The sequence below is a fragment of the Podarcis gaigeae genome (genome assembly GCF_964106915.1).
Source record: "Podarcis gaigeae genome assembly, chromosome: 6".
NCBI classification, from domain to species: domain Eukaryota; kingdom Metazoa; phylum Chordata; class Lepidosauria; order Squamata; family Lacertidae; genus Podarcis; species Podarcis gaigeae.
In genome coordinates, this window is record NC_139682.1 from 61,115,095 (window position 1) to 61,142,266 (window position 27,172).

At 38.2% G+C, this 27,172-nt stretch overlaps 1 protein-coding gene across 1 annotated transcript; it reads left to right on the top strand.

Annotated features, from left to right (window-relative positions):
* The first annotated feature begins 169 nt into the window (after positions 1 to 169).
* Positions 170 to 25,539, top strand: ALG6 (ALG6 alpha-1,3-glucosyltransferase). Its single transcript, XM_083742889.1, has 14 exons — positions 170 to 271; positions 4,852 to 4,936; positions 8,698 to 8,787; positions 10,106 to 10,194; positions 14,239 to 14,321; positions 15,680 to 15,744; positions 16,761 to 16,946; positions 17,465 to 17,600; positions 19,318 to 19,403; positions 20,052 to 20,136; positions 22,150 to 22,220; positions 23,972 to 24,040; positions 24,168 to 24,366; positions 24,980 to 25,539. The coding sequence occupies exons 1-14, from the start codon at positions 190 to 192 to the stop codon at positions 25,175 to 25,177; spliced, it is 1,524 nt and encodes a 507-aa protein (XP_083599015.1). The 5' UTR covers positions 170 to 189; the 3' UTR covers positions 25,178 to 25,539.
* The last annotated feature ends 1,633 nt before the right edge of the window (positions 25,540 to 27,172 follow it).

The following is a 27,172-nucleotide window of genomic DNA, read 5'->3' on the forward strand; positions in this document are numbered from 1 at the left end:
TACTTTGCTGGATGCAGTAATGGCTTTCCTGGATTTGCCTTTCCCATAGTAGCATAATCAAAAAGGCTGCATTTGCTCACTGTCCTACCTGTGGATTTATCCCTGTATATAAACTTTAGGGGCAGAAGCCAGAATTTTGTGACATCATTGTTTCTGTTCTTGTTTCAAGGTGATTTCGGAATAGCAGCTATGGAAAAATGGAGCTTAATGACAATTACTGCATTGCTAGGCCTTCTTGTCCGTTGGACTGTGTCCCTTGGTTCTTACTCAGGTAGTAAATATTCTGAATGTATATGAACTATTGTAGTGAAATTACTGTTAGAAGTTTCTTAAAAGGAAATAAGTATATAGTAGTTAAAAATGAAAGGTGTATAATAATCATGTTCTCAACTCTGAATAGCCTTGTTCTTTTTTTAAAAAAATGTATTTTATTGCTCTTTCATCATTATTATTTTATTTATATGCTGCCTTTTCATAGTTAAAACTATGCTCAAGGCGGCTTACAACATAGAAGCAGTGCTTTTTTCTGGGGGGGATGTAGGGATATGCATACCCCTAAACAGTTTGTTAATCCAAGTTTGGCCTCATTGAGGGGCAGTATTTCAATATGAGTAGGAAAATGAGAGTACCCCTAAACATTTTTAAAGAAAAAAGCACTGCCTAGAACTATTTACATAATTAAAAACATAAAAGTTGTCATAAGCAATAAATAAAGCACATCAAAAAGCACACAACCAAACTGAAGAATTTTCACATGTAATAAAATTTAAAATGCAATAAAGAATTTCCTTCATTTCCTGACAGCACTACAACCATAGCTATAACTATTAGAATAAAGTAGTGTTATCTTCCCTTTCCCTCTTCCGCCACATCTTCCGCATAACTATCTTAGCACTTCATGTTTACTTTCAATTTGATGAAGATTAAATCTGTATCATTTAAGCTTGTTATAAATCTAAACCAAATACAAAAGAGAACAGAAGAAAATATTACTGTTGTCACACAAATGTAGTGACAACAGTAGCTGTCTAATGTAGTTATTTAGAAAAACATTTAGTTATACAGTACAAGATTAGAACCTTAGGTTCTTTTCACAACTATGATAAACAACTTCTGAGCTCTGTTTGGGTGTTGACCTCTCACATGATTGAACGTGAGAGTAGCAGTTCTGGGCACCACAGTTCAAGAAGGACACTGACAAACTGGAACGTGTCCAGAGGAGGGCAACCAAAATGGTCAAAGGCCTGGAAACGATGCCTTATGAGGAACGGCTAAGGGAGCTGGGCATGTTTAGCCTGGAGAAGAGGAGGTTAAGGGGGGATATGGTAGCCATGTTCAAATATATAAAAGGATGTCACATAGAGGACGGAGAAAGGTTGTTTTCTGCTGCTCCAGAGAAGCGGACACGGAGCAATGGATCCAAACTACAAGAAAGAAGATTCCACCTAAACATTAGGAAGAACTTCCTGACAGTAAGAGCTGTTCGACAGTGGAATTTGCTGCCAAGGAGTGTGGTGGAGTCTCCTTCTTTGGAGGTCTTTAAGCAGAGGCTTGATAACCATATGTCAGGAGTGCTCTGGTGGTGTTTCCTGCTTGGCAGGGGGTTGGACTCGATGGCCCTTGTGGTCTCTTCCAACTCTATGATTCTATGATTCTTCCTGGCCCACCTGCTTTGCTGCAACTCTAGGAACCTGCTTTACACATGTGCAGCTTAGAATCCTTCTGATCATGTTGCTTGGGGAGCCTACACAAGAACAGGCTCCTTTCTTCAGCCTTTCCTCAACAATACATGGAAGGTGGGTCCAAAAAGCACAACTCTGGTCTCCCTTCACATTATTATAATCTAGTTACCATGATGTGGAAGTCAAAATGGGAAGATTGGTATTTAATTCTGGTTGTACCCTCACCTGTTCAAATTAACAGAACAAAGAGGAAGCAATTAAGATTCTGCTATGTCTAATGTGTTATGTTTTTTGGTATAACAAAATTAACTTTCCAGATGCAATAGTGTCTGAATATTAAGTTACAACTACTGTCCTATTCTGACGGAAACATCTAAGAACTAAGAAACAAAAACAAAAAAGGCCAACACTTTAACAAACTTTCAACATACAAAGGAGAGTTAAGTTGAAGCTGTTAGTAGTTGTGTATATTGCAACTTGTACTGTATGCCTTGTGTATTGTAATGCATAGCGCTGACCTGCTCACTTTTTGTTTAATGTATGTATTGTTAGACGCTCACTGGGGACAAACAACAATTCCTTGCAGTTGAGTAATTTGTTAGATCAGGCACTATGATGGACAGATATACTCCCTCTCCCTTACAGTTGGCTAGGGTGGCAATTCTTTTGTACATATATCAGGTGAAAGTGGTGATGAAATGATGGTAGAGAGAATCTACATTTTATACTTGTTACCCGTATTAATACAAACTGCTTATGAACCACATTACATGTTTTCTAAATAGGTACAGTAGTAGCATAAACCATTGTAGAAGACTTGGATGCAAAACCCCAAATGTTCATTCATAAAATCCAACTATGTGTCCAATTTGCTGGTTACCCTCAAAATGTGTGCAGGTGCTGCCCAATGCAATGGCAGTTGAGATCGAAAGGCTGACATCAGCTGTTCTAAATCAACATAGTTCCAACTTAAGGTGTGGATGACCAGATATAGGAAGGTTATTTCTGCTCTGAGTCCACTATATTTTAGATGCATCAAGCTTTTTTTTTACTTTGCTTTTGCTTTTCTCACCATATATTTTCCTCCAGGTGGGTTTGCTGAACTAGTTAGCATTAGTGCAGTGTTTCCCAACCTTGTGCCTCCAGATGTTTTTGGCCTACAACTCCCATCATCCCTAGCTAGCAAGACCAGTGGTCAGGGATGATGGGAGTTGTAGGCCAAAAACATCTGGAGGCACAAGGTTGGGAAACACTGCATTAGTGAATGTGGCTAACAAATGGCATTGAACACTACTGGTTCAATTTTTTTCATGGTTAAGAATAATATAGTACAATGTAAAGGTGAAGAATTATTAATATGAGGAATTAAATTTGGGCTTTTGTGTGTGCTAAATTTATGTTTGTGTCATCAAGCTGCCCAAAGTCTTAGTTGCTTCTATATATGGGTTGCATCAAAAGCTATGGAGAATGTCCTGCTCTTTGACTGATCTTAGGGCAACTTTTTATACTTTTTATATTTGGGAACCTCTTGTTCTTCAAAGACACATCTCGTTCACTATAATAAAGCAGTACTGTATGCTGCTTTGAGGATCTGCTTAGTAATAACTTTTAAAATGTTATACTTTACAGCTTTTGTCTCCCTTGCAAAAGGTGTATGGAATTAAAATGTCCCCTTTGGAAGCAGTTCATTGCCTGCAGCCCATGGCTTCAATACTGCACACATGCTGTTTAAGGCTCACTCATTACAATGTGCTTTTGCAGCCTAATTTCCCAGAATAGCAACCCGAGGCAAAATATAAAGTGCAAAAACTAAAAAGAAAGGACCAAATAGTTTAGCTGATCAGTTTGGTATTTAATTACTCACCACTACTACTTTGCCTTGCGACGTAAACCTATATCCTTTTGCATCATGTGTACAAATAAACCCCAAACAATTAAAAATGGGTACCAATTTTTTTCAGTGCATTCTGCTTGGTTCATTTTGGAAAACAACAACAACAAAGCACAGCAGATGCTAAAACGCTTGCCCTTGCTTTGTTTACTTTCACTGCTGCCTCAAAGTTGATAATTTTAACGGGCCTAGTTTTGACTGATTCTGGTCTTGTATTATATATTTTGCTGTTTGGACGTCAGCTCCTCTTTGGTTTTGTAGTGAGAAGAACACTGTCATAAACTCCTCCTAGGAGAAGCTATCACTGGTTGGTAATTTTTGTAGGGTCTTCCCAGCATTGTAAATAATAGTGATAGATATAGATCTGCAGTAAAAGACAGCAGTGGTCAAATATCAAGCATTTCCATCAGACATTATTGTTTTCTGTGGAATCAGTAGGACCCTTGTAGGAATGTTTCCCATCCTTTTGGTTGTGCCCTGTACCTAGAGCATGGGCTGCTGCCATGTGAATGTTTTCTTTTGCTGAATCAATCCTATTTCCCTGTATTCATCCATTACGTTGGTAAATGGGCAGAAGGAAGTTATTGCACATGTCGCTTGGCACATATTCTTAACTCTCTTCCCAAATGTCCATAGAGGTGTCTTCTGTTTGTAGAAGCACTGGCCTATCTGAAACCCTTTCCTCTTAATATCCTTCTTGTAGCAATTGTCTGCTCTCAGTGTTGCAAAAGGACAGATTATGTCCTTCTCTGCTGTTTGTGTGAATTGCTCAAACATAGATCATATGAAAGAATTATAGATAGCTTTCCTATATTTAAAAGAAACTCTTCAATCTCCATGAAGTTAGAGTCAATACCATAGAAATAAGTGTGTGCTCTCAATAGCTAATCAGGAACGACAGGAAATGAATAATCTGTGTGCCTAATTGTTTAATGTGATACTGCCACAATTGGCTTGTTCTGTAGTATTCAATAAAGAAGAAACTCATGCAAATTTTGTACTGATTTTAAAAAGTTACAGGAAAAAACAAAGAATTTCTGACGAGAGAAGAAAGGGGGGGGGGGAGGAAAGAATAGGGAACTAAGAAGAATATTAATAAAAGATGTATTCAGAAAATGGAAATGTATCCTACGTCTAATACTACCCCAAGAACCTCTTCTCTTCCTCACAGAGTTCCAGGCAAAGCATTGAATTGCAGGCATTAGTAGAGCAAAATTAATTTATACATGAATTAACAACTGATAAATATAGTTTCCCATCTTTTTTCTTTCTTTTAAGGTGCAGGAAAACCACCTATGTATGGAGACTACGAAGCTCAAAGACATTGGCAAGAAGTTACCTACAATCTGCCAGTAAAACAGTGGTATGCCTAATTTTGAATTTTTTTATTCCCTTTTCTATGGAAAGACTATAATCTTGGGGTGCATAAAACCTTCCTGCCTACACAGCCCTTTGCAGTGTAACCCTACATAAGGCTGCAAAGTAGTAAGCCCCAGTTAGGTGTACATAGCATTGCAGCCAATTACCATTTCCTTTACTTATTTTTGTTTCCCTTGAAATATCTCATTCTAGAGCTACTTAGATCTATATAATACCTGTATCTAAAATGTTTTAGAACAATTTAGTCATGTAACAAATTTTTTTTTTCGTATAATGATTCCTGTCATCTGCCTTTAAGATGCGATCCACCAATTTTAATATTTTAGCAAAATTAATATTTGAAAAAAATGTTTTCCAATTTGTCCAGTTAAGTATATTTTACAACTATCAGTACCGATTTGTAAGTGATACAAATTCTCTGAAAACTGGAGTTCAGACATAAGCAGTAGATTCCTGGTTTCCACACCTCTCAACTTGTAAAGGTGGTGAGCCCATTCACATGGCCCGCTCTCAGAGACTGATGGGACCAGATATGTTCTTGAATGCTCTGGGGAATTTTCCAGTGGAGAAAGCAGGTGATCCTGTCAAAGACCTCGTCGCTATGGAGTGGCGAGAGGAAACGGGCAGTAGACACAATCACTGCTGAGCATTCTCTCTGGCATTTTCGAGCCCAAGGAGTTCTTGGTACTCTCAGGAGCTCCAGACTGTAAAACAGTCCGGATGAAGACTGGAGTGAGGTGGCGCAAGTCTCATTCTGAAGCCAACTGAACACTGCTAAGAACACACAGTCGTGCCTATAATGTGGCAGTGAGGCTGCAAAAAAAGAAGGAGGCTTATTTTGCAGTGCACATTGGGTCCTCTAGTTTTGTTGCCAATTTGCTACTGGACCAACTTCAAGGTGTTAGAAAGCCCTTAACAGCTTGGAACCAGTTTACCTACAAGATTGTCTTTTAAAGCATATTTTGTCATTACATTGTGTCCTCCAGTTGTAATAAATTGACCACTCTGATGTGCAGAAGATGCTTCCTTACCACATGGTCAAGTCATAACTTACCTTTTGTATGTGCTCATAAGTTGAGTATACTCTTGCTGTATATAGTAATGATGTTGGGTTTTTTACTATGTGTGTGTGTGTGTGTAGAGAGAGAGAGAGTGTAAAGAGAGAAACTGTTTGCAACATGACCTAATTGCAGGAATGTATTTGTCATAAAATGTGTGGTTGGTATTGGTATTGGTGAGAAAGGGGGAAAGGATTGCTTAAGAATTAGCTGTTTTTAGAAGTTGATTTACAGCCAATGGAATGATAACCAATAAATCTGCACTTGTCTGCCATCAAAACCAAATACTGTACTACAATTAGCCAATTTAGTTTAAATTTGGAAACTTACAATTTGTTCTGCATATATTGCTGTATAGTATAACAGTGTGAGCAGTGTAATGGGATGAGATTTCATTGTTTGGTAACAAACAAATTTGTGATCCCCTGTACTGGGTGCAAGGTGGCATCTTTTGAATGTTTGCCCCCTAAAGTCTTTGCTTTTGAAAAGGCAATGATTACTATTATTATTCAGGTATGCTCAAATGGTATTATCATGTACTCCATGTTCACTTCCTTTGTTCTGGAAAAAAAGTATATTAAAAAAGGTAGGCAGTAAATGAGAAATGTGATTTGTATGTAGTTTTCCTGTATGTAGTTGAGCCAGAGGCACAAATTTAAATATTTCTGCCTTCTCTATCTTTCTTTGGAGCCCATGCATATTTATCAAAGACAATCTTGACAGCATCTTTTTCTTCTGATATTGCATGTTAGAAATGTGACAGTTCTTACCTTTTTTTCACACCTATACACAAACTTTTTCTTTGGAATCTAAGTTCAAATAAGAGCATGGAATTGAATGAGATATTTACTAGTAAATCGCAAGACATCAATATCCAAATGAAGGAGTTAAAACTATCCTGGCATGAGAAATTTTAAATGGTGGGATAAGGGGCAGAGATGCAGCTTTAAGAAATATGATTTATCATGAATTGTTCATAAGATACTTCAGGCTGCTCATAAGGTATTCAAGAAATATCATTTATTGTAATAAATGTCAAAAATTGGCTGCATTTGAGTGGATAGACTGGGAAAGCTAAGAACTTGCCCCTTGGCAATTATAAAATACTAGTCACTCTGTTTCACTGAGATTTAAAGGTTCTGATGTCTTATTTTTGTAACTTTTATTTTCATTGAATAAAATCTTCTGCCTTTCATCTTGAAGATGTGGCTAAATTCTGACTGCTCTCCACAGAAACATAAGTACAGAAAAGTCGTATGAATGAAATTCCTTTATCTTTGCGCTTTCTTATTGTCCTCTAGAGGTTACTTTCTTGAGCTAGTTTAGAGGGCCTGTTGAATTTGTTGTTATTGGTATGACTGAACAGGATCATGACCTTTGTCATCTATTGTGCTGACAACTTGGTACTGTTGTAATTAAGCAGAGTTTAGTTTTTAGCACCTCCTAATTCTTGTGAAAGCCAGCAGTACTATTTGGATACTGTTGATATGGAGCAGCTCGGGTTCAGTACTTTGTTAGCTCACAAGAATTGCCAATCATTCTTTTAGCTCAGATGTTTGGGGTTTGTGATTTTGGAGAACTAGTGTTGGATCTTAGAATCCCTTAGATAAAATTACGCTTAAGACTGCAAAACCTTGAAGGCTGTAATGCTCTAACCACTTTTGTGGGTGAGCTGAGAGCTTGTTTGAACCCTGGGTTAGAATCCGGAGCCTTAGAGGGAGAGTGTGTCAGTAACTGTATTAGTAAGTTTGTATTACTGTAACATTTTTATATGCAACTCTGTATTTCTTTAATACTTTCTTTAAGTTGTCTGTTGACGCTTCAGAAAACACCATCTTGTCAAAGCCACGGACTTTGTTAGATGTGGGTCCTTGGGTACATATCTTCAGCTGAAGGTGATTACAGAAGGTTTCAGGAGAAAGGCTGGTCAGGTTAGGGAAAAGTGTCCAACGAATGTAGGACTGACTGGAATAGAGCCTTGTATTTTTGGAGCTGCTCACATATATTGAAAAAGTGAAATTAATGGCACTGATGAATCAGATCTTGTGAATCATGGCAATTGGAACAATAATTACCTTTCATAGCCCAGTAGATTTTTGAATTATTCTAGCCTTGTTTCCTAGAAATGAAAATGTATTTCCCAGAACAATATCAGCTGGTTACAGGCACAAATTTTATATCCTTCAGATTCTTTATGTCTTGTATTCTGCCATAACACAAACATCAACAACTGCATCCAAAAACTCAGGCAAGTCTTTGTTTTATTTTTAAAAAGAATCTACAACAAAAATGCAGTAAGAGCCATATTTTAATTTTTTTTTTTTTTTACTATTGTACTGAAGCTGTCCAGCTTCGTAGAAAACCAACATGACCCTGGGTTGTATCAACCATTGGTTGTGCTAGTAGAATGCTGCCTGGGTGGAATGCAACATGTATAACCAATCTGTCTTGTCCTTTCTTCCCTCCTGAAGTACTCTGTATCCCTTGCAACCCCTCCTAATAGGGTTTGGGACACTTCTGAACAGTAAGGACTGTGGTTTACTGGGCTGCAGTGCAAGTGGGGAATTGGAGAGCACTGAGCAGGGGGATCTTGCTGCAACAGGGAAAGGGAAGGAGGAAGATCTGCATTCTGTGTGAGCTGCATTCTGAAGACATATTTATTTCAGGGTTTCCTTTTCTTTTTCAGGTACTTCAACACCAGTGACAATAACTTGCAATACTGGGGCCTTGACTATCCACCTCTTACTGCTTATCACAGTCTTCTGTGTGCTTATGTGTAAGTTAAACATGTGAGCATTATTTTAAATGCATTTTGTTTGCTAGAAAAAATAGAAAAATGCAGGCTGATCCAGGTATGGGAATTCTGATGCACAACTACAGCATTCCCCATTCACAATAAGTGTGGTGATTACGCACTTATGACCGTGTACACATAAGCAGCACGTGGGAGTGCTTACCTGTGTGGTAAACAATCACAGATGAGGCAGCTCTGTCTCTCCTGATTATTTAGTGGATAAAAGGGGGTTTGTAGTTGGCTAAGTTTCTATGCCTACCTCATGAGAAGAGAAGAGAAGAGAAGAGAAGAGAAGAGAAGAGAAGAGAAGATAAGATTGCGGGAGGCAGTGGAAGACAGGAGTGCCTGGTGTGCTCTGGTCCATGGGGTCATGAAGAGTCGGACACGACAAAACAACAACAACAACAACAAAGTTTCTATGTACAGGCAACTCCCAAATTACGCAGGGGTTACATTCCGAGGCACCACATGTTTACGTGAAATCACGTATATTTGAAACGCCATTGTAAAAGTCTGCAGACAACCTCTAAACCTCTAAAACTCCCTGAAAAAACCCTTTAAAATACCAGCAGCACTTACCAGACGCCAAACTCCACCATGGTCACTCCCTCCAAACCTCCTTTCTCAAACTCAGACGTTCCACAAGCCTCAAAGGTCAGTGCAAGCGCTCCTGGAATTGCACCTGCAAAGGCTCATGGGATTGCTAGGTGTTGTTTTTGTACTTTTTGCCCTTTCTGGGCTATTTTTGCCATTTTTAAAGTCACACGATGCACGCATGTGCGATTGTGCGTCAGTTGGACACATGTAAATTGTTAGTTGCCTATATTATGTGGTAAGGAAATACCCAGCATTGTGCCAGAAGATGTGGCATGACTTCCTCTGCCTTAGTGTTATGCCTGAAGCAGAGATTGTGGTCTATTTTACATATTCTATGATCAGGAAGCAAAGAACCAGCATTTATGGTTTGTTTGGAGCAAAATTATCCATGATTGTCTTTTTGGACAAAACACTGAAGCACATTTTGTAGTTTGTTGTTGCTGCTCACACTGGGAGGGTGGGGAGTGAAATGGGAGCCATCAACACACATTAAATATGGTTTTCTGTGGTGCACAAACGTAGCCTGTATGTGAAAAGATAAAATATTTTCAGTTCTCTGTATTGCCGATAAGTGCTTAATTATAATTGAAATTGAAGCAGTTTCTTCATGATGGTTCTATGTGTGTCATCTGCATTTGTTAAGCTGAAGCAATTAGCAGTGTGAATAGTCTACTTTTTAATGTTTTGATACTTTGTTTTATAGAGCGAAGTTAATCAATCCAGATTGGATTGCTCTGCACACATCTCGTGGGTATGAGAGTCAGCCACACAAGCTATTCATGCGGGCAACAGGTAGAAAATAGCCTTTTTTCCCGACATAAGTTCAAAATGTTCCTGTTCCAATTCTATTTTTTGCAGTGCAGATTACCCGTGCAAGGGGTGTTCTTAAGGTGTAAAGATGCAAGGAGATAAATAATTCTAACTGGGAATGGCCTCAGCCCCCTAACACTAAAGCAATTTCATGCTGATAAAAGACTATAGTGGGAGAGATTGCTCAAGGTATGGGTTACATGGCCATGAATGAGTAGTCAGGGGTACAACTGACAGCCACTGCTCATGACCCAATATTTCAGATAAATTGGATAAATTAGAAGAGCATAAGAGACAGAATCTTTTCAGTGGTGACCTCATACCTATGGAATATGTGCTTCATGGCTCCATTAGCTCATGCTTTTTAAAATGGGTCTCAAAAATCCAACCATTTGGGGCTGCTTTTAGTTGATATGCTGGGCTGAATGTTAAACTATTTAGTGATCTGTGGAGAATATAGTTTTTAATTCTTTAGATATGCCAGTGTGCTGCTGACTGTGAATTGTTTTAATCTGTGGTTTTATATATTATTGGAAATTGGACATTATAGGGTTTTTTGTTTCTGTATAACTGCCTTGTATGAACTTAGTTCTACAGTGTAACACGGTAATATTCTACAGTAATGGCAGTTTATTGAGAAGTTACCTATTTGACATAATAGTTTTGCCAATTCCTACTATATAAGGTTAAGTTTTGATAGCACTCTGAAGTTCATGTCAGTTATTAACTATAGCCTATGCTTATCTGTTTTTTTAAAAAAAGAATTTCATAGTTCTTTTCTGTTAGTTTTTAAATTTAGCGGTTGGAAGGGCTGTCATGCTCAGGGATTTTTAATATTGAAGTAATGAAATTATATATTTTTAAGAAACATTGGAATGAAGAAGGTGTTATTACGCATGTTCAAAATCAAATGCTTATAGGTGCTGTGAATCATTATACAGTAAAGTAGCTTTTCCCAGGCTTCAAAAAAGTTCCAATATACAACTAAAAGTTCAGTGTTCATTTGCCTTTACAGCTAAACCAAATGGAGGATAGCGACAATGATAATTCTCAGATGCATATCAATTGATAGTTCACGTGGTGGTCAGTGAAGAAAAACATGGACAGCATTGTTACAAGAGTAGCGTATCAGGCAGCCCAGACAATGCATTTATTGGCTTATATTCAGTCTTCCTCTGTTTCACAGGATTGACTGAAGTCCTGTAAAAATCTCTTATGACGTGTCAGCATTGTCTTATTGCTGATTATCCTGGGCAGAAGCAGACACTCCTCCACACCACCTCTTGCACTGGCCAGAAACCTTTCCATCTGGTCTCTAGTAATTGATTATATTTTTAAAATCACTAGAACCAAATTACCCTTGAAATGGTCTTTAATAATGCTCAAATCAACACGCTTGACAAATCATTGATGTACAAACTAAGAAAATGGATAGACATTCTTTTTAACAATTGCCATTAAATGAGTGCACCAGGGTTACAAAATTCAATACAGTTAAATGTTGACCATTAGTTTTAGATGTTTTAGAAGATTCTCTTTCTGTTTCTGAAGCACATGCACAGACAACAGATTTTGCCAAATAAATTAAAACCATAGGAGTCCCGGAGCTCATTCAGACACCATGATGTGGCATTTCATGAGTGAACCCTGAAGAGCCTTGAACTCAGACACTCTTTTGTCCCTTATTGTGTTGTGGTCCCCACCTTTACTTTCGCATTTCTGGCACACCATAGTTTACCATTCCCCCCCCCCCCCAATCTGGGTAAACTATGGTATTGCCCACGAACCAGGATGGCTTACTGTTCTGTCTGAATAACTCTTTAGTGTTGGGCTTCCAGAACAAATAGTATAGAGCTTCTGAGGCAAGGCAATACTTCTAAATGATCTATTATTATTATTATTATTATTATTATTATTATTATTATTAATACCCTGCCCATCTGGCTCAGTTTCCCCAGCCACTCTGGGCGGCTCCCAATCGAGTGTTAAAAACAATATAGCATTAAATATTTAGAACTTCCCTAAACAGGGCTGCCTTCAGATGTCGTTTAAAAATAGGATATCTGATGGGAGGGCTTTCCACAGGGCGGGTGCCACTACTGACAATTCCAGTTGGCTTGAAATAGTTAACAGTAGTCTGTTCAAAAATGCCCATGTTGTGAAGAGCTCTCCAAACCTCTGGGTTTATACCACCCCAGCATCATTTTCCAGGTGGCTGGTGTGTTTGTGTGTTTATTTCCTAAATTTTTTGCTTTGAAATCCTGTAATCTAAAGAAGAGTTCTGTATCACTCTCTTCTAGCATTTTGAATATAATGGGTGCAAATAAAGGTATCATTTCAGTTCTACATCTTAAAAGAAATTTCAAGGTTATATTCTGTCATCTTGGAGGAATTTGGGGTTCTAGTCTTACACGGTTCTGAGCACATGGGCTACAGTCCTTATGTAGAGTTAAGTCATCTTTAATCTCATTGACTTCAGTCGAATTGAAGTCGCCTGTGTGCAGGATTGAAGGGTTCAGCTTTAACTCTGTCAAGGACATTTTAATTATAAATGCTTAATTTTAAACATTTAGGGATGTTACTGGCATTCTTTGAATGTAACTGAATGAAGTGAGTCAGAAAAAGAAAGAAAGAAATCCATTTTGATTTCAGAACTGCTACGAGGAACTGCCCTGCAAGCAGTTCATTCTTTGAACTCATGTATATATGGCTTGAACAGCTTCTGGGATTACTATTTTAAACATGTCATAAAACCTTTAAGCAGATTTCAATGAAAAGAGTGGCATTGGGCTGATCTTCTTGCAGCTCTTTGGTAGCATTTCTGAAGGAAGCACTTGGTTTTATGAGAACTCATTATCAGCTAGGAGTAGCAGCCCTATGATGCCACTGGATCAAATTTTGTAGAGTTTTCCTAGCCTTGAGGCTAGCTGGTTTCTGATATTACCATATTGACAGTATTATGACTTATGTTTAAAATAGTAATCCCAGAAACTGCTCATGCCTTATATACAAGACATGACTCCAAAAAAAAATTAACTGCTTTAAGGTAGCTCCTTGAAGCACATATCATTACTGTATGAAAATGAGGCTTGCCGGGGGCTCGCTTGGAGATGGTGTTTCTACACTTAGAAGCTCTAGCACTAAGAGATGATACAGCTTCTATGTTGTTTTCCCCATTGATTCCTTTACATACCTTTCCCCCCTGCCTACCACACAAGGAGTCCAGTTTTACCATCCTGCAGGCAGGGGGGAAAGGAGTGGAAAAGGAAGACCAAAGTGAGAGACATATTGACTGTGTCCTTGTTCAGCACCTTAAAGCATTTAAAAAAGCAGAGATGGGGATCTTTTTTCAGCTGCATTTAGGTTTCAGGGGCCAGACGTGGGCAGGGCAAAAGTGGGAAAGTTATGAAGATAAATTTTACCTTTGTGCAGTAGCCTAGTTTCTTCTGTCTCTCACTTTTCTCTGTCTTCTATCTAGACAAGCAATAGAATTCAGGGACACATTCCAGCCAGACAAAAGCACTTGGGGCACGAAGAGACAGTGAGGGGTGTGGCCTGGGGAGAGTTCCGAGGGCCATATAAAGATGTCTGAAGGGCCACATTCAGTCCCAGGCATTCTTCATCCCTGATTTAAAGGTGTAGACTGGACACTCTCTCAGGTTGAGGATCTGTCAACCACAGCATGATTCCTGTATTTTCTTGTGGCCACAGAATCTTGGAAAAGGATATTATCCCTAAATCAGTTTTGAGTGTATGTGCAGACTTGCATCTGGTTCAACTGTATGTGTGTAGTGAATTATTGTGTCCATAGCACATAAGAGTTAATAATGGCTGCTTTTGATATTTTAAATAATTCAAATATATGTCAGATGCAGGTGATGGGGAAATGGTTCTGGGGAAAGGCCAAGAATAATAGCATTGTCACAGTTAGGATACAATATTTGAAGCAGAATAATCAATAGACCAGTTGGCTAATAAACAATAGTAGTTTGATTCATACATATATATATATTTTCTATGTTTCAGTTTTTGTTGCTGATATACTAGTTTACATACCTGCAGTAATCTTGTACTGTTGTTATTTAAAAGAGACTTCAGCTAAGAGGAAGGTTGGTATGATTTATTTTTATTTTTTTTGGACTTACAGTGAAAACTTTTCATCTAGAATGGAAGGCAAGGATGGGGCTACTTAATCCTACAAAATCAGAAAATATTTTCTGCTAACATAAAATTGATAGCACAAATTGCTAGATCGTTTTATAGTTAATAATGTTACATTGACCTCAGTTACTGGAAAGCCTTGCAAAAACAAAATGTATTGCAAGTAATGTTGACCTTTTTTGTATAATTAAGAAACAAGGATTGCAAAAACAAACAAACAAACAAACAAACAAACAAACAAACAAACATAGTATGCAGCATAATGCAAATTATATTTTTACTCAGAAGTAGGTCCCATTAACTTCAGTGGAATTTAGTCCCAAGTAAGATCGCATAGGATTGTAGACTTGCTGTTCTTCATTATATACTTATATAATATACTTATATACTTATATACTTTTGCCCTGCTTTTCCACTAAAAATGCCCAAGGCCTCTCTAGGTAGGCTCTTAACAATCTGGTAATGGCCACAGGAAAAGCCTTCTCCCAGGCCATCTCCAAACACCACTCAGATGTTGATAGGACACATAGAGCCTCTACTTCAGAGGTACCTTCTCACATTGGAAAAGACTTTCTTTTTAGCCTTACTTGTACTTTAGATGCCCCCCGCCCACTTCCAATGTCTCTGCCCAATGCAGGTCACAGATCTTACTGCAGTCAAATGTTTGTGTGTGCTGGGGGTAAATTCAGTTCATGCTTTTGAATCCCACATTAAACATTTAGACTGGCCCTTTTAATAGCCACGGATAGCTGGCTGAATCACAGTTTTGGCCAGTAGAACAAGATACGTTTGTAGAGTGATGCAGTGGATTCTCTGTTGCCTTCTATGCATTGTTTCAGCTGGGAGAAGTGAAATGTGTTTATGGTCACATACTCTTTCGAGGTTGCATGGGGATGAAAACATTTTTTCATGGGCAGCCTGGGCAGCATACCAGTAGGCAGCAGGACAAGGGGCAAAATGCAGAAGAGCAATGGATGTGCCTCTTACCTTTGTATTCTTACAAGTAGGGCTACATTCCAGCCTTGCAAAAGTCACACACCCCTTTTCCATCTGTCCTCAAGTCAAGTAAGCAAGCAAGTGCCATCACAGTTCAAAGCCTCATTCCAGCAAAGCAGAAATACTTAATGAGGATGCAGACCAGGGCTGCTGAGGAGAGGGGCCTGAGGGCCACATAGAGAGGCTTGGAGGCTGCACTCGGCCCCCAAGCCTGAGGGTTCCCCACCCTTGTTCTAGTATGTGATGACTTATTACAAAATTAGCTTATTTGTGTTTCTTTTAATGCAGAATGTCTGTCTTTCTTTCCCAGATTTCTAGTGCTCTCTGCATACTGCTTTATCCAGGACTCATTCTGATTGATTACGGACATTTTCAGTATCCTTGCCTATTTTGTGATGTCATCTCTTTACACTTTACTAATTCAATGGATCCTCTTAACCCAACACCAATCTCTTTGATATAGAGCAACAAGGGGTGTAATGGTTTAGGGGAAGTATGTGAACAGGGAGGAATAATTCCTGTTCATTGCATAAGATGTTTATAAGAGCAGTGAAAAAGATACAGATAAAGGATACAGCCCACTGCACACTTACCTCAGAATAAGCCCCATTTGCACACAAGAGCAGCTAACTCTCAATGTAAACATGCATAGGATTGTGCTGTTAGGTATTAATGGTGCAGCTAAACATTTAAAACAACAGTTATTGCGGAATCTGGGTTTCTTCTCTTATGCTGAATGTGTGGATACACGTTTGTTCAGTATGAAGTACGTGGTATAAATACCCAAAGGTGAGTTCACATAGGCATATTTATCTCAAGATGACAGAAATAAAAGTTGTATGTGTGAAACAGCCATTGGAGATTAAACAGCAAAGATAACAATTTGATGTCACCTGTCGTTATCTCAAAATGCAGCTCGGTGGAGGCAATCCATAGGCTCTGTTGTGCATCCTCAAGGAATGTACTTTGCATGGATCTTAATGGAAAGGTAACAAAACTGCACATCATTATGATGGTTGCAGCCAGTATGGGCAAACTACAATTTTTCAGGGTCCTTGTTTTATGTTATTTGAGAAGTGTATGAACCGCTCCCCAGCTCTGCTTGCTTCTGAGTTTCCGGTAATGCCAGAACAGAGACACACAGATGATGTCGTTCCTTCAGGTTCTTTCATATTGGTGTTTGAGAGCTCAGGGCAAAATCTCCTCACAGGTAAGCACTTTGAATTCACATTTATTTCAACTGGAAGATTAATTAAACCTCAAATCAAATTGCTTAAATCTCTCCCATTATGGCATGGGCAATCAATTATGGTGGCAAGAGGAGACCATCTGAAGTATTTCATTTATAACTTAACTTTTTAAATCTGTTTTGTCCTTAACATTAAAAACATATATAATTCTGTGAGCCTTGGCTTTGCTTTGTGGGGAGTGCTTTGCCTGTCTTATGATTTTGACCTCTTGGGCTCAATAGCATTCTGCTTGGCTCTAAACTACAAACAAATGGAGCTGTACCATTCATTGCCCTTCTTCAGCTATCTCTTGGGAAAGTGCTTCAAAAAAGGCCTGGTGGGGAAGGGGTGAGTATCTTTAAAAGTTGACATCCAGAAAATGGTCCTGGAATGCACTTAGGCAGGCTTGCCTTGGGAATTTGTGCATGTCATTCATTTCTCGATTAAGCTTTTGGAGAAGGGATTCATGTCATTATAATTCTTTACTCCCCCCCCCTCCCCCAGAAGAACATTTTCTCCTAAGTCATTAAATAACATACTAAATAGTTTTAAGAGTGTCCATAGTGTATCAAAATACACACGACTATCTTTTCTCTTCAACACCTGTCATTAGTTAAGCACAGGTCACAAATGGACACCCAGATTTAGAAGATAAGAGTTTAGCATATCTTTTTAACATTTAACAGTTTTCTTATCCCTGATCTCTTCTCCTGTTAGCTATCTCACGTTAGGTTATTTAATGTCTGCCGTTATGCACGGTACTTTAAGTCAGCTTTATGTTTGAGAGCACACAAACATTACTATTTTCTTTTACATGAGCACTTCTTCTTAAGGGCTTGGATTATTTTAATTTTTTTTTCTTACAGGCTGTTACTGTTAATGAAACTGGGGTTTACCGTAGGTGTTTCTTTTGCTCTCTGTTGGCTCCCGTTTTGTACAGACGTTGAACAAATTTTGCAAGTGCTCAGAAGGCTCTTTCCAGTTGATCGAGGTTTGTTCGAGGTATGCCTCATCTTCCCTGCCCTGCCCCCTGACAAGCTTCTTGTAAATGTTTTATATTTTTAGCTCCCTTGAGAAACCTTCACTTTGACCCTTAGGGATTTCATGTGGAAGATACACCAGAAGGCTAGTAATATGATCTGGCTTCTCTGACCGTCATTTCTTGCCAGTTATTTAATCCAGCGTTTAACCCCTAGCTCAGCTGGCATCTTCCAGGATATTATATGAGTAGACAACATTTATCCCATCGTCAGATCTATAGCTCAGACGTACATTTTTCCGTTTGGCCAGATTCCATAGTAATTAACAGCGTCCTTGCTCAATCTTATCTAGAGGGTCTAAAAAAATGAATACATACTGGATTCTCTTTTTTTTACTGTTCTAAAATAGTCATTGGACTGATGCTAAAATGTTACATGCTTTAGAAGGCATTGAGATTCCTGATTTGCTGTGTTGGAAAGTGCCATCTTGCTTTGCTAAAGTAAGGCCTAAAGGTGTTGAGCATAAAGTATATGATTTTATTACAGATATGACTTCTATTAAGTGGTTTGCACCAGAGAGAGGGTGTGGGGAAGAGAGAGTGAGAAATAGTGATACAACTCATCAGTGGAATTACTTCTGAAAACCATTAACATCCCTGGTAGTGGTGCTGGCACATTGGTAGAAAAATTTAGGCTCACTTGTATGTTGACATTTTACACGAAGTGTGAGGTATATAGAAATTCACAAGCCAAAGAACTGTCAAGTAATTTGGTGCGTTTACATGTGTATTTTTAGGGAGGCAGGATATGTATTTTTTTGATACACATTGCTAGGTTTCACTGATGTTTTACAATGAAGAAACTTCACACGATTTTATCCAGGATAGCTCAGGGATTTTTGATCTAATGTTAGCTGAAATGTTTTCTGAGCTGAGCAGAGGAGTGACTGATTTGGATATTAATCTGGATAAACTGAGAAACTGTCTACGTAAGCAGTGCACGGTAAGTTTATACTGGGTTGCCTGTGACAGGTTCTTTGAATTGGTTCCCATTTACAGAGATGCCTGCAAGTGCTGATAGTTGTAAAACTTCTCTGGCTATTAAACAGGCATCTTATATGTTTGTGGGTGCTGCCAAGCACTTGTCACCTTCAGCAAATTTGCAGTGTGTGTTCTGTACACTTGTAAGTGAACAAGGATGGATGTCTCAGTTGTTGGTAGTAGCTTTCTTGCTGTTATGTCTACACAGCTGTGATTCAAGCAGCTGTTTAGGGATGAGTTTCATGAGCATGCTAGCTGTGTGGTTACAAATTTAATTTGGAAAGTGATCCTAGCACAACTGCTAATGTCTTTAGACTTCTTGATTTATTAGGGTTAACTCTGTCATTGCTAGCTACTAGCAAGCAGAGCTAAATATGTTCTAGTAGCAGAATGTGGCAAAATATAGTGTGGCATCACATTTGCAAAAAAAAAGTTTCAAATTTCTCTTACTTAATATGCTACAGTATTGTTATAAAAGATTTTTCTAACACAAGCTCTTGTACTCAGTAACGTACTTCTCTGTTAATTAAAGGCTTGTTTTAATCAAAATGACATTGCCCACTATTTTGAACCAAGGTCACACAGATGCATTTAATCTCGGCATCAAATATACATCCATGCAAAAAGATCCCTGCCATTCAATGTATAAATAAGGCCCATCAACAAAAAAATAATGCAACACTTTAAATATCTTCTCAGGATAAAGTGGCCAATGTTTGGTGCACCGTAAGTGTTTTTTTCAAAGTAAAGGCAGTGCTGTCAGCAGAAACACAACTTAAACTAAGGTAAGTGAGAATAGAAGTCCATAGCAACTTTCAAGTCTGAATTATGTTACACTGTTGGTAGGATCACAAGATAGTATTTTAAAACAATGTAATAATATTGCCCTCTCTATGGTGGTTCCCACGTCTGTGGAATGCCCTCCCCTTATGGTTATGAGTAGTGCCAACATTGTTATCATTTCAATGCCAGCTGAAGACTTATATCTGCCCAGGCATTTTTAAGTTTTGCAAGTTGATTGCTATTTAACTTGCTTTGTTTTTTCTAGCTGCTTTGATGGTTTCTTTTACAATTTATTGTTTGTTTTATTATTTGGTTGGTTGGTATTTATTTCATTTTGTGTTCTGTGCCTTACTCTTGAATCTGTATTGATGAAGGACAGGTTATACATATTTTTAAATAATAAATACATTAAATGTCAGATTCTGGCACTGGTTCAACCATCTGCATAGAAACAGAGTTGATTTAAACAGTAGTGTCATGTGGATGTTTTCTGCTTGTTTAATTTGTAAGTTTAAAATTAGGAAATTCAAAACAGGAACCTTATTTGTTTTTTAGTGCAGGTATGAAAAAATCAGGTTTGATCCATAGTTTTAAGAAGGTGAATCCATTGTTACTGAGATAGCATTTTTAATACATTATTTTATGTTCAGCTTTGCCTTAACATTCCTGACTGCACTTCCCAGTTGCATAAAACTAACTCTGCAGCCTTCTATCAAAGGATTTAAATATGCTTTGGTAAGTGTTTGATGAACTTTTTATTTTATTTAATATAATGTTTGTATGTTTTATAATAGAAACAAATATCTTTCTCCATTCACACTTTGTTCAGTTTCATAGAACAACATATATATGTACCATATGATCTCTTCCAATAAGAAACCCCAAACCTGGCCATTCTGAGTGACCATAGGTGTTGTATCTCAGACCAGTCCGACCGCTCATTATTCTTGTTTGCGCACCAAAGGCTTATTGCTTTCCTCCCACAAATACATATGTACATATGCATGCACACACAATCATATATAGGATGAAAATATATCACAGAATGGAAATTAGGATGAGGTGGCAAAATATGCACAGAAATTGCTATATAGACCATTTGGCCTATGCAGGAAATCTGGAGCAATGTCACCCTGGCAGATGACTGTCTTGCCTCCGCATGAATTCCTCTAGTGAAGGGAGCCCACTACTCTCAAGGTAATTGGTTCTGTTGAGAAACTTCTGAAGTCTATCCTCCTGTAAGTTATGCTTATTACACCCTTGTTCTGCCCTTTGGGACAGCAGAGAACAAATTTGTTTAAAAGCTTATGATGCAATTTATCTGGTTCTAAAGACTTCTAGCTCACCTAAAGTAGCTAGGTATTTCCTGACCAGCTTGGAACCACAACTCCTAACCTCTCACCATAGATATAATTATAGAATTGTAGGGTTGGAAAAGGTTCCAAGGATCATCTAGTCCAACCCTGTGCAATGCAGGAATCTGAACTAGATCAGACCTGATGGATGATACATGATCAGTCATGCTACTTGTGCAAGGTAGTACACTTAAAAGTTATTTGGGCAGTGGAGTTCATCTATTCATGTCACATGGATCATTACATATTAATCTAGATTAAAGAGAACCAACTCCACCTCCTGGGAATGAGGAAGCCTCATTAATTAAACAATTTTGTGGTAACCTAAACAACTGCAATCCCATTAGTAGGCCTGTTGGTCCAAATTGCCCAAAAATACTCATAAATCAGATGACTAATATTTCGGGCTTGGAGAATAGCCACTGTATTGCGATGCTCAAGGTTCTTTTTTGACCTATGCCTTATGTTAATAATCTCTGATAAACAGCCACCCTTGTCTCCGTGACTTAAATTTTGAAGTTTATCTGTCATTGCATGCTGAAGTTTTGCCTAAAAAGTCACACAGTACTTTTAAAAGGATCAGTAAAGTTACTCCGTTGCGCTACTTTGTATTTCTTAAAAATTACTTAAAACACTTTAAACAAAACACGATTATAGCAGTCCTCCAGCAATACGTAAGTGGTATTCTTCAAATTGCTGAAGGGAAGGGAAATGCCTTTAATTTTTTGTTCTATAATTTTTCTTCAAAATACAACATCACGCAAAAAAGCAGAGGTGGATTTAAGCAAATGTGACTGGTCCAGCAACACAGGGCACAGTGTCCTGTGTGTGTCACATTCTACAATAATGTAGAATGGAAGGCGGGGTGGGGGATAATTTTTTGTGTTGCACAGGCCGCCGCTGAAATTTGAGACCTCAAGTTCCACCACTGAAAAAAGCCTTGTATGGATGAGTGATCACTTCTTATTTTGCTTTTTTCCAGATCAATATTACTTATAAAAAATAACAGTAATTATTGCAATAACTTTAAAAAGGAACTGTGCTTTTCTCTCGAATACTGCAACTTGAAAATATTTCATACACTTAGTTATGGTAACATACCCATTTTAAATGTACTTGAAAATAAGGAAAAGTGGTCTTAAGCACAGTGACATTTCAAGCAGAATCCTGTAACCTGGTGATCTCCAGATATTGTTGGGCTACATCTCCCTCACCATTGGCAATGGAAATTGCAGTCCAAACATCTGGAACACCATGTTGGGAAGCCTGCTTCTATGGATACATGTAAGCTGTTCCTGAATAGCAAAAGCATCCTCTCCACGTTCCTGTCGATGGAAATATCAACAGTACTTGTTGCCTCTGTGTTAACACTTGTTAACTTTGTTTTTAACAGGTTAGCTGTGCATTATCCTTCTTCCTGTTCTCATTCCAAGTGCATGAAAAATCTATTCTTCTAGTTTCAATGTAAGTTGTATTTTCTGCTTTAAAAATATAATGCATCATTATCTGTTGAAATGGGAAGTAAATAAACAGCACATCTGATGAAGTGGATCATGGGATCTGATCTAGAATAGGGCTCCAGCACGGGTAAATCTTGAATGTGCAGAAGCGCAAGAGAATTGGTTCAACCAAATAACATCATTCCCTTAGCCCAGGATGCATGAAAGGGTATTTAGTATACCTGGCCAAAGGAGGTGCCTTCTATGTCTTATTTTTGAAAAGCTAAATGTTTTAGAATGCATTGTTGTCTTCCATCCTCTTTTATTTTTAAAGTGTGGGGAGGTGGAAAAAGTGACAGCTTTAAAACTGCATCTACATGCTTCAGAGATGGCTTTTGCCAAGTTCACAAGATGCTGAACATGCATTGAAGTCACATGCTCAGCAGGAACCATAGAGCCATGTTCCTATATCACAGTGATGTCAAATCTGATATTTTGGGATTTACTTGGGACCGAAGAGCAGTTTTTGCATCTGTAGGTCTGTTTGCCCAGAATGTTAAACCATGGTGTAGTGCTACATGCTTCAGCTGAAATGAACCTGAGCAAGACTCAGGCTTGCATGCTACTCCTTTCCTCCTGCATAGCTGGAAGGATGTTTCTAGTATTTACTTCCCAGCTTCTTTGGAAATTGTCTCGTTTTATCCAGACCGACAAACTGTAGTTAAACCAGCCAGCTTCAGAAACCATGATTTTAAAGCTGGCTTGTTTTGAAACTGAAATGTTATCAGTATGTCTATCTTCATTATCAAGCCCTTCAGTTTACTACTTTCAGATACAGTGGTACCTTGGTTTGCATACTTCTTGGTTTGCATACATTTTAGATTACAAACACTTCAAAGCCGGAAGTGCGTGTCCTGGTTTGCAACTTTTTTTTGGATTACAACCCATTTTGGGGGGATTACAAACTAATTTATTTTTTTTTGGAGGCCCCATTGGCAGAAGCGCCCCTTGGGTTACAACCTGTTTTGGTTTACAAATGGACCTCCGGAACAGATTATGGTTGTAAACCAAGGTACCACTGTATTTGCTTGCATGGGTCTGTCAGAATTGCTCTTATTGACAAGGAAAGGGATATGGCTGAATGATGGAACACATCTGCATGCAGTATGTCCCTGGTTCAATTCCTGGTCTCTCCAGTTAGAGCTGGAAAAGGTTCCTGCCAGAAACGCTGGAGCCCGTCAGCATTGACATTACTCAGCAAGATGGGCCTCATGGTCTGATTTGGTATAAGGCAGCTTCCTGTGTTAAAAATGAGTCAAGTAGTAGCAAAGAGTGGGACTTGCAATAGAATGTTGACTTGTGGGGTGACAGTATTGAATATTCCAGCTATCCAAGCTTTCTTCCATTTTCTAGGTTCACTATATTTTGCTTTGGTTCCTTTGCCAATGCCTCATCCCCTGACATCCCACATTCAGTAGCTACTGTGCATACTCAGTGGTGTTAACACTTCACTTACCCCCATAGGAAGGTGCATAAACAATCTCCATGTGCAATTTATTTTACTCTGTTGCCCTAATGGGCTGCTTGGCCATTATTGTTATGTATTGTGTATTAATGTGCTTGTGGTCTGTATTCTAAATAAATGCCCCTTACTCTTGTTTTGCGTCACTTTCGTTAAAACAAAAAAAAAATGTATGATGTAGCAGCTCCGCTATCAACTAATTGAAATGTTACCTTGACAATGTTTATGTAGGTTTTATTTGCTTTCCCCCATAGACCCGTCTGCTTAGTTATACATGAAATTCCTTTTATGTCTACATGGTTTCTACTTGTTTCAACCTTCAGGTGAGTTTGAATATTAGTATTTCTAAATAATTCTAACTTGAGTTTATTGAGGACTCCCCACCCCCTTATATATTGTTGGGCAAATAACCATGATAGGGCATGAACTAACTTGTCTCTTTCTCCACAGCATGCTCCCCCTTCTCCTGAAGGATGGCCTGCTCCTGCCATATATTGTGACAACACTGGCCTTTCTCACAGTGTGTGCAACTTCTTTCTCAATATTTGAAAATACTTCTGAAGACGATATGCAGCTAAAGCTTTTCCCCACTTCCATTAGACGATGCATGCCATGGTTCAGAACATTCGCAAAGGTTATTAGGAGTTCAGTAAGTAACTCTTACAAAAACCTTGTCTTTTGTGCACTGATTTGTCTAAGGGGTAGATGCTTTCCTTTTGTTTATGTGTTTTAAACATAAGCTACTGTATAGCTGCCAAGGTCCCCAGTCACACCTCTGCCATGATTCCCACCGTGTGCAGATGCTGGTGGAGAAAACTGCTGGAACATTTTAAGCAGTTATCTGGGGCAGCATCTGACACTTTTAGTGTGGCATGAAGAAGCTGCAGCATGCCTTGGATTGCATTTAAAAACAACAACCCTGCAGTTTGGCTATTATGTTCAAACCAACCAACTGTGGTTAACATTGAAACAAGCATCAAGAAAAGAGGAGAGGGAAGGATGTGAGTAGGAAGTTTGATCCAGCTCATTTGGGCTTGTTCACCTCACACTAAACTATGGTTAGATTGAGCATCCTAATATGGACGTGACCAAGTTTGCATCAACCCTGGCAATTGGTACATAAGATGTCATGTTAGAGACACATTGTATTTTCTGAAATATCTTCCATAAGGATGATGAAAACAGAGCACCTAAGCAATGAAACGACTTATTGGACATTGTAAATCAGGGATAACCAGTGTACCTTTTCTCTCTCCTTTCAGTTCCTTGTCTCAATAACTCTGATGGGCATCCTGACTTTAATGAGTGCTACATTGGATCCTCCACAAAGGCTACCAGATTTATTTCCTCTAGCTGTCTCTGCTGTATCCTGCTTGCACTTTCTATTCTTCTTGCTATATTTTAATGTCATTGCAATATGGGAATCAAGAGATAGCCGAAATCAGAAAAAAACCAATTAGGTCAAAGTGCCAACCCGCAAAACTAATGACTAAAGCAAGGGGAAACCTTTTAATATTTTCATAGAACTATGTCTTAAATCATATGTAATGTGAGGTATAAATTGCTTTCTTATTTTATGTATTTGCTGGGGAAAGCCACACAAAAATGTTTACATGTCAATTTGTGCTGTTTCAGGAATGTGAATAGCCATTATTAAGAGAGGTTTGAAATGGACTCTTTGTCCTCTGTATGCAATAAAAGGGAAACATCATACTTGATTATTTGTTGAAGATGGAAAGCTACTGGTACCTTGAAGACAATTAAGTAATATTTTGGCCACCTTTACTGGCTTATTTTGAATAAAATTTCCAAATTAATTTAATAGTATGAGTTTCAGTTTAATGCACTTCAAATGAAATGTGTTGGGGATGCAGAACCATATTTTATGGCGTATCTTGTCTGTTGCTACTAAATGCTGTCTCTTCTAGCCTATTTGATTACATACATTAAGCTGCCTTGTACAATATTTCACTATTCTCTATGATATGCTTAAAATTATCAAGGCCACTGAACTAATATTCATGACTCAGTGTCATGGTTCATGCTTCCATGACAGTCTTATTTCAGTATTAACCTTTATACTAGCTAAAAGTCCATAACAAGAATTCCAAGGCGCTGTTGTGGCCAACATTATTTTTAATGTACATCAACATGCAAACCTCCCAGCGATATGCAAATTTTATAGCCAAAATAGCATTTTAGTCATATAGATTCTAATTCTAGAATTCTAATGCAGCAGATCACGAAGAACTCAAATTGTGCGAAGTCCTTTTTCTGTAGCACTCTCTTGTAACAGTCTTGATATTTAATAGCCTGCAACTCAAATATTGTTGGGTTTTAAAAATTAAGTTATTGCAAGAATTCAAATCCATTTGGAATTCTTTGGTGCTTGATGGTTGTCTTAATGCCATCTGCCTACACTGACAAAAGTATACATGGCGCATAAAGAATTAGACCAATTTCTAGCAGCCACTTACGAAGACTTGACATTTCTGCTGTATATGACACATCTTTATCATGGACATGAACAATTAGTTCATTGTTCCTAGCCAAAGTCTTACATTCAATACACATTGACTTTGAGTATTCATTTTAAATACAAAATTCAACTAGCCTCTGATTTAATTTGATTTGTTGCCATATTTTAGCACCTTATTCAACAAGACACTATGCACTTATCATCACATGCTTCTATTGCATGTCAGCTCCACCCAAATTTATTCCTTTCTGCTGTTCTGAAAACATGTACAGCAATAAGACAAAGCCCTCAAAATGGGATAAAGTGGTACTACATATTTCTGATACAGATTTTCAGTTTGCAAGTACATGGTTTGGTTTGCTGCCATACAAAATGCAACATAATCTGAATGTAGCTCTTTACAAAGCTCAAGCTGCCTAGTATCTTGTGCCAGGAAGCCAAAATTCTGCATGCACAGTTACAATCTATTATGCAAACAAATGCTAATGATGTCCTTCCCCTCTATTTTTCTAATGGCCCTGCTATGCTCTATGAAAATGAACAGAAGCTGAGAGCATAGGTTCAATCATGGGGACTTGAAATTAAAACATTGTACTGGAATGTGAAGATTATTAAAAGTAAAGTTGCCACAGAGCAGTAATACATAATTTATTGTATTAAAGGGAATGATATCTCACACCAATGAAACTTGTATTTTTCCTACACCAAGTGAGCCTTCGAAGTCTCAAGTATACAAACCTGTATACACTTTCAAACGGTATCCTTTAAAGTTTTGTATATCAATCCATCAAAGGTCCAGTGTGCTGAAAGAAACTGCACGCATAAAATGTTTGTTTAGTTCCTGTCAGTCTATATCAAGCACTTCAGGTTCCCAATATTGGATCAAAGATTATACCAAACAGATGGTTGGCTCTGTCAGCCTGGATGGTGCAATTGCCTCTCTTTTGGGTGTGCCCCAAATCCAGCCAAACTTCCT

Bases quoted from the DNA above. Each gene is read 5' to 3' on its own strand.
- ALG6 (XM_083742889.1), top strand. From the start codon at position 190: ATGGAAAAATGGAGCTTAATGACAATTACTGCATTGCTAGGCCTTCTT. The intron at 8,788-10,105 runs GTAAGTTAAACA...TTTGTTTTATAG, and splicing joins AGTCTTCTGTGTGCTTATGT to AGCGAAGTTAATCAATCCAG. The intron at 15,745-16,760 runs GTATCCTTGCCT...CATTAAAAACAT, and splicing joins ATTGATTACGGACATTTTCA to ATATAATTCTGTGAGCCTTG.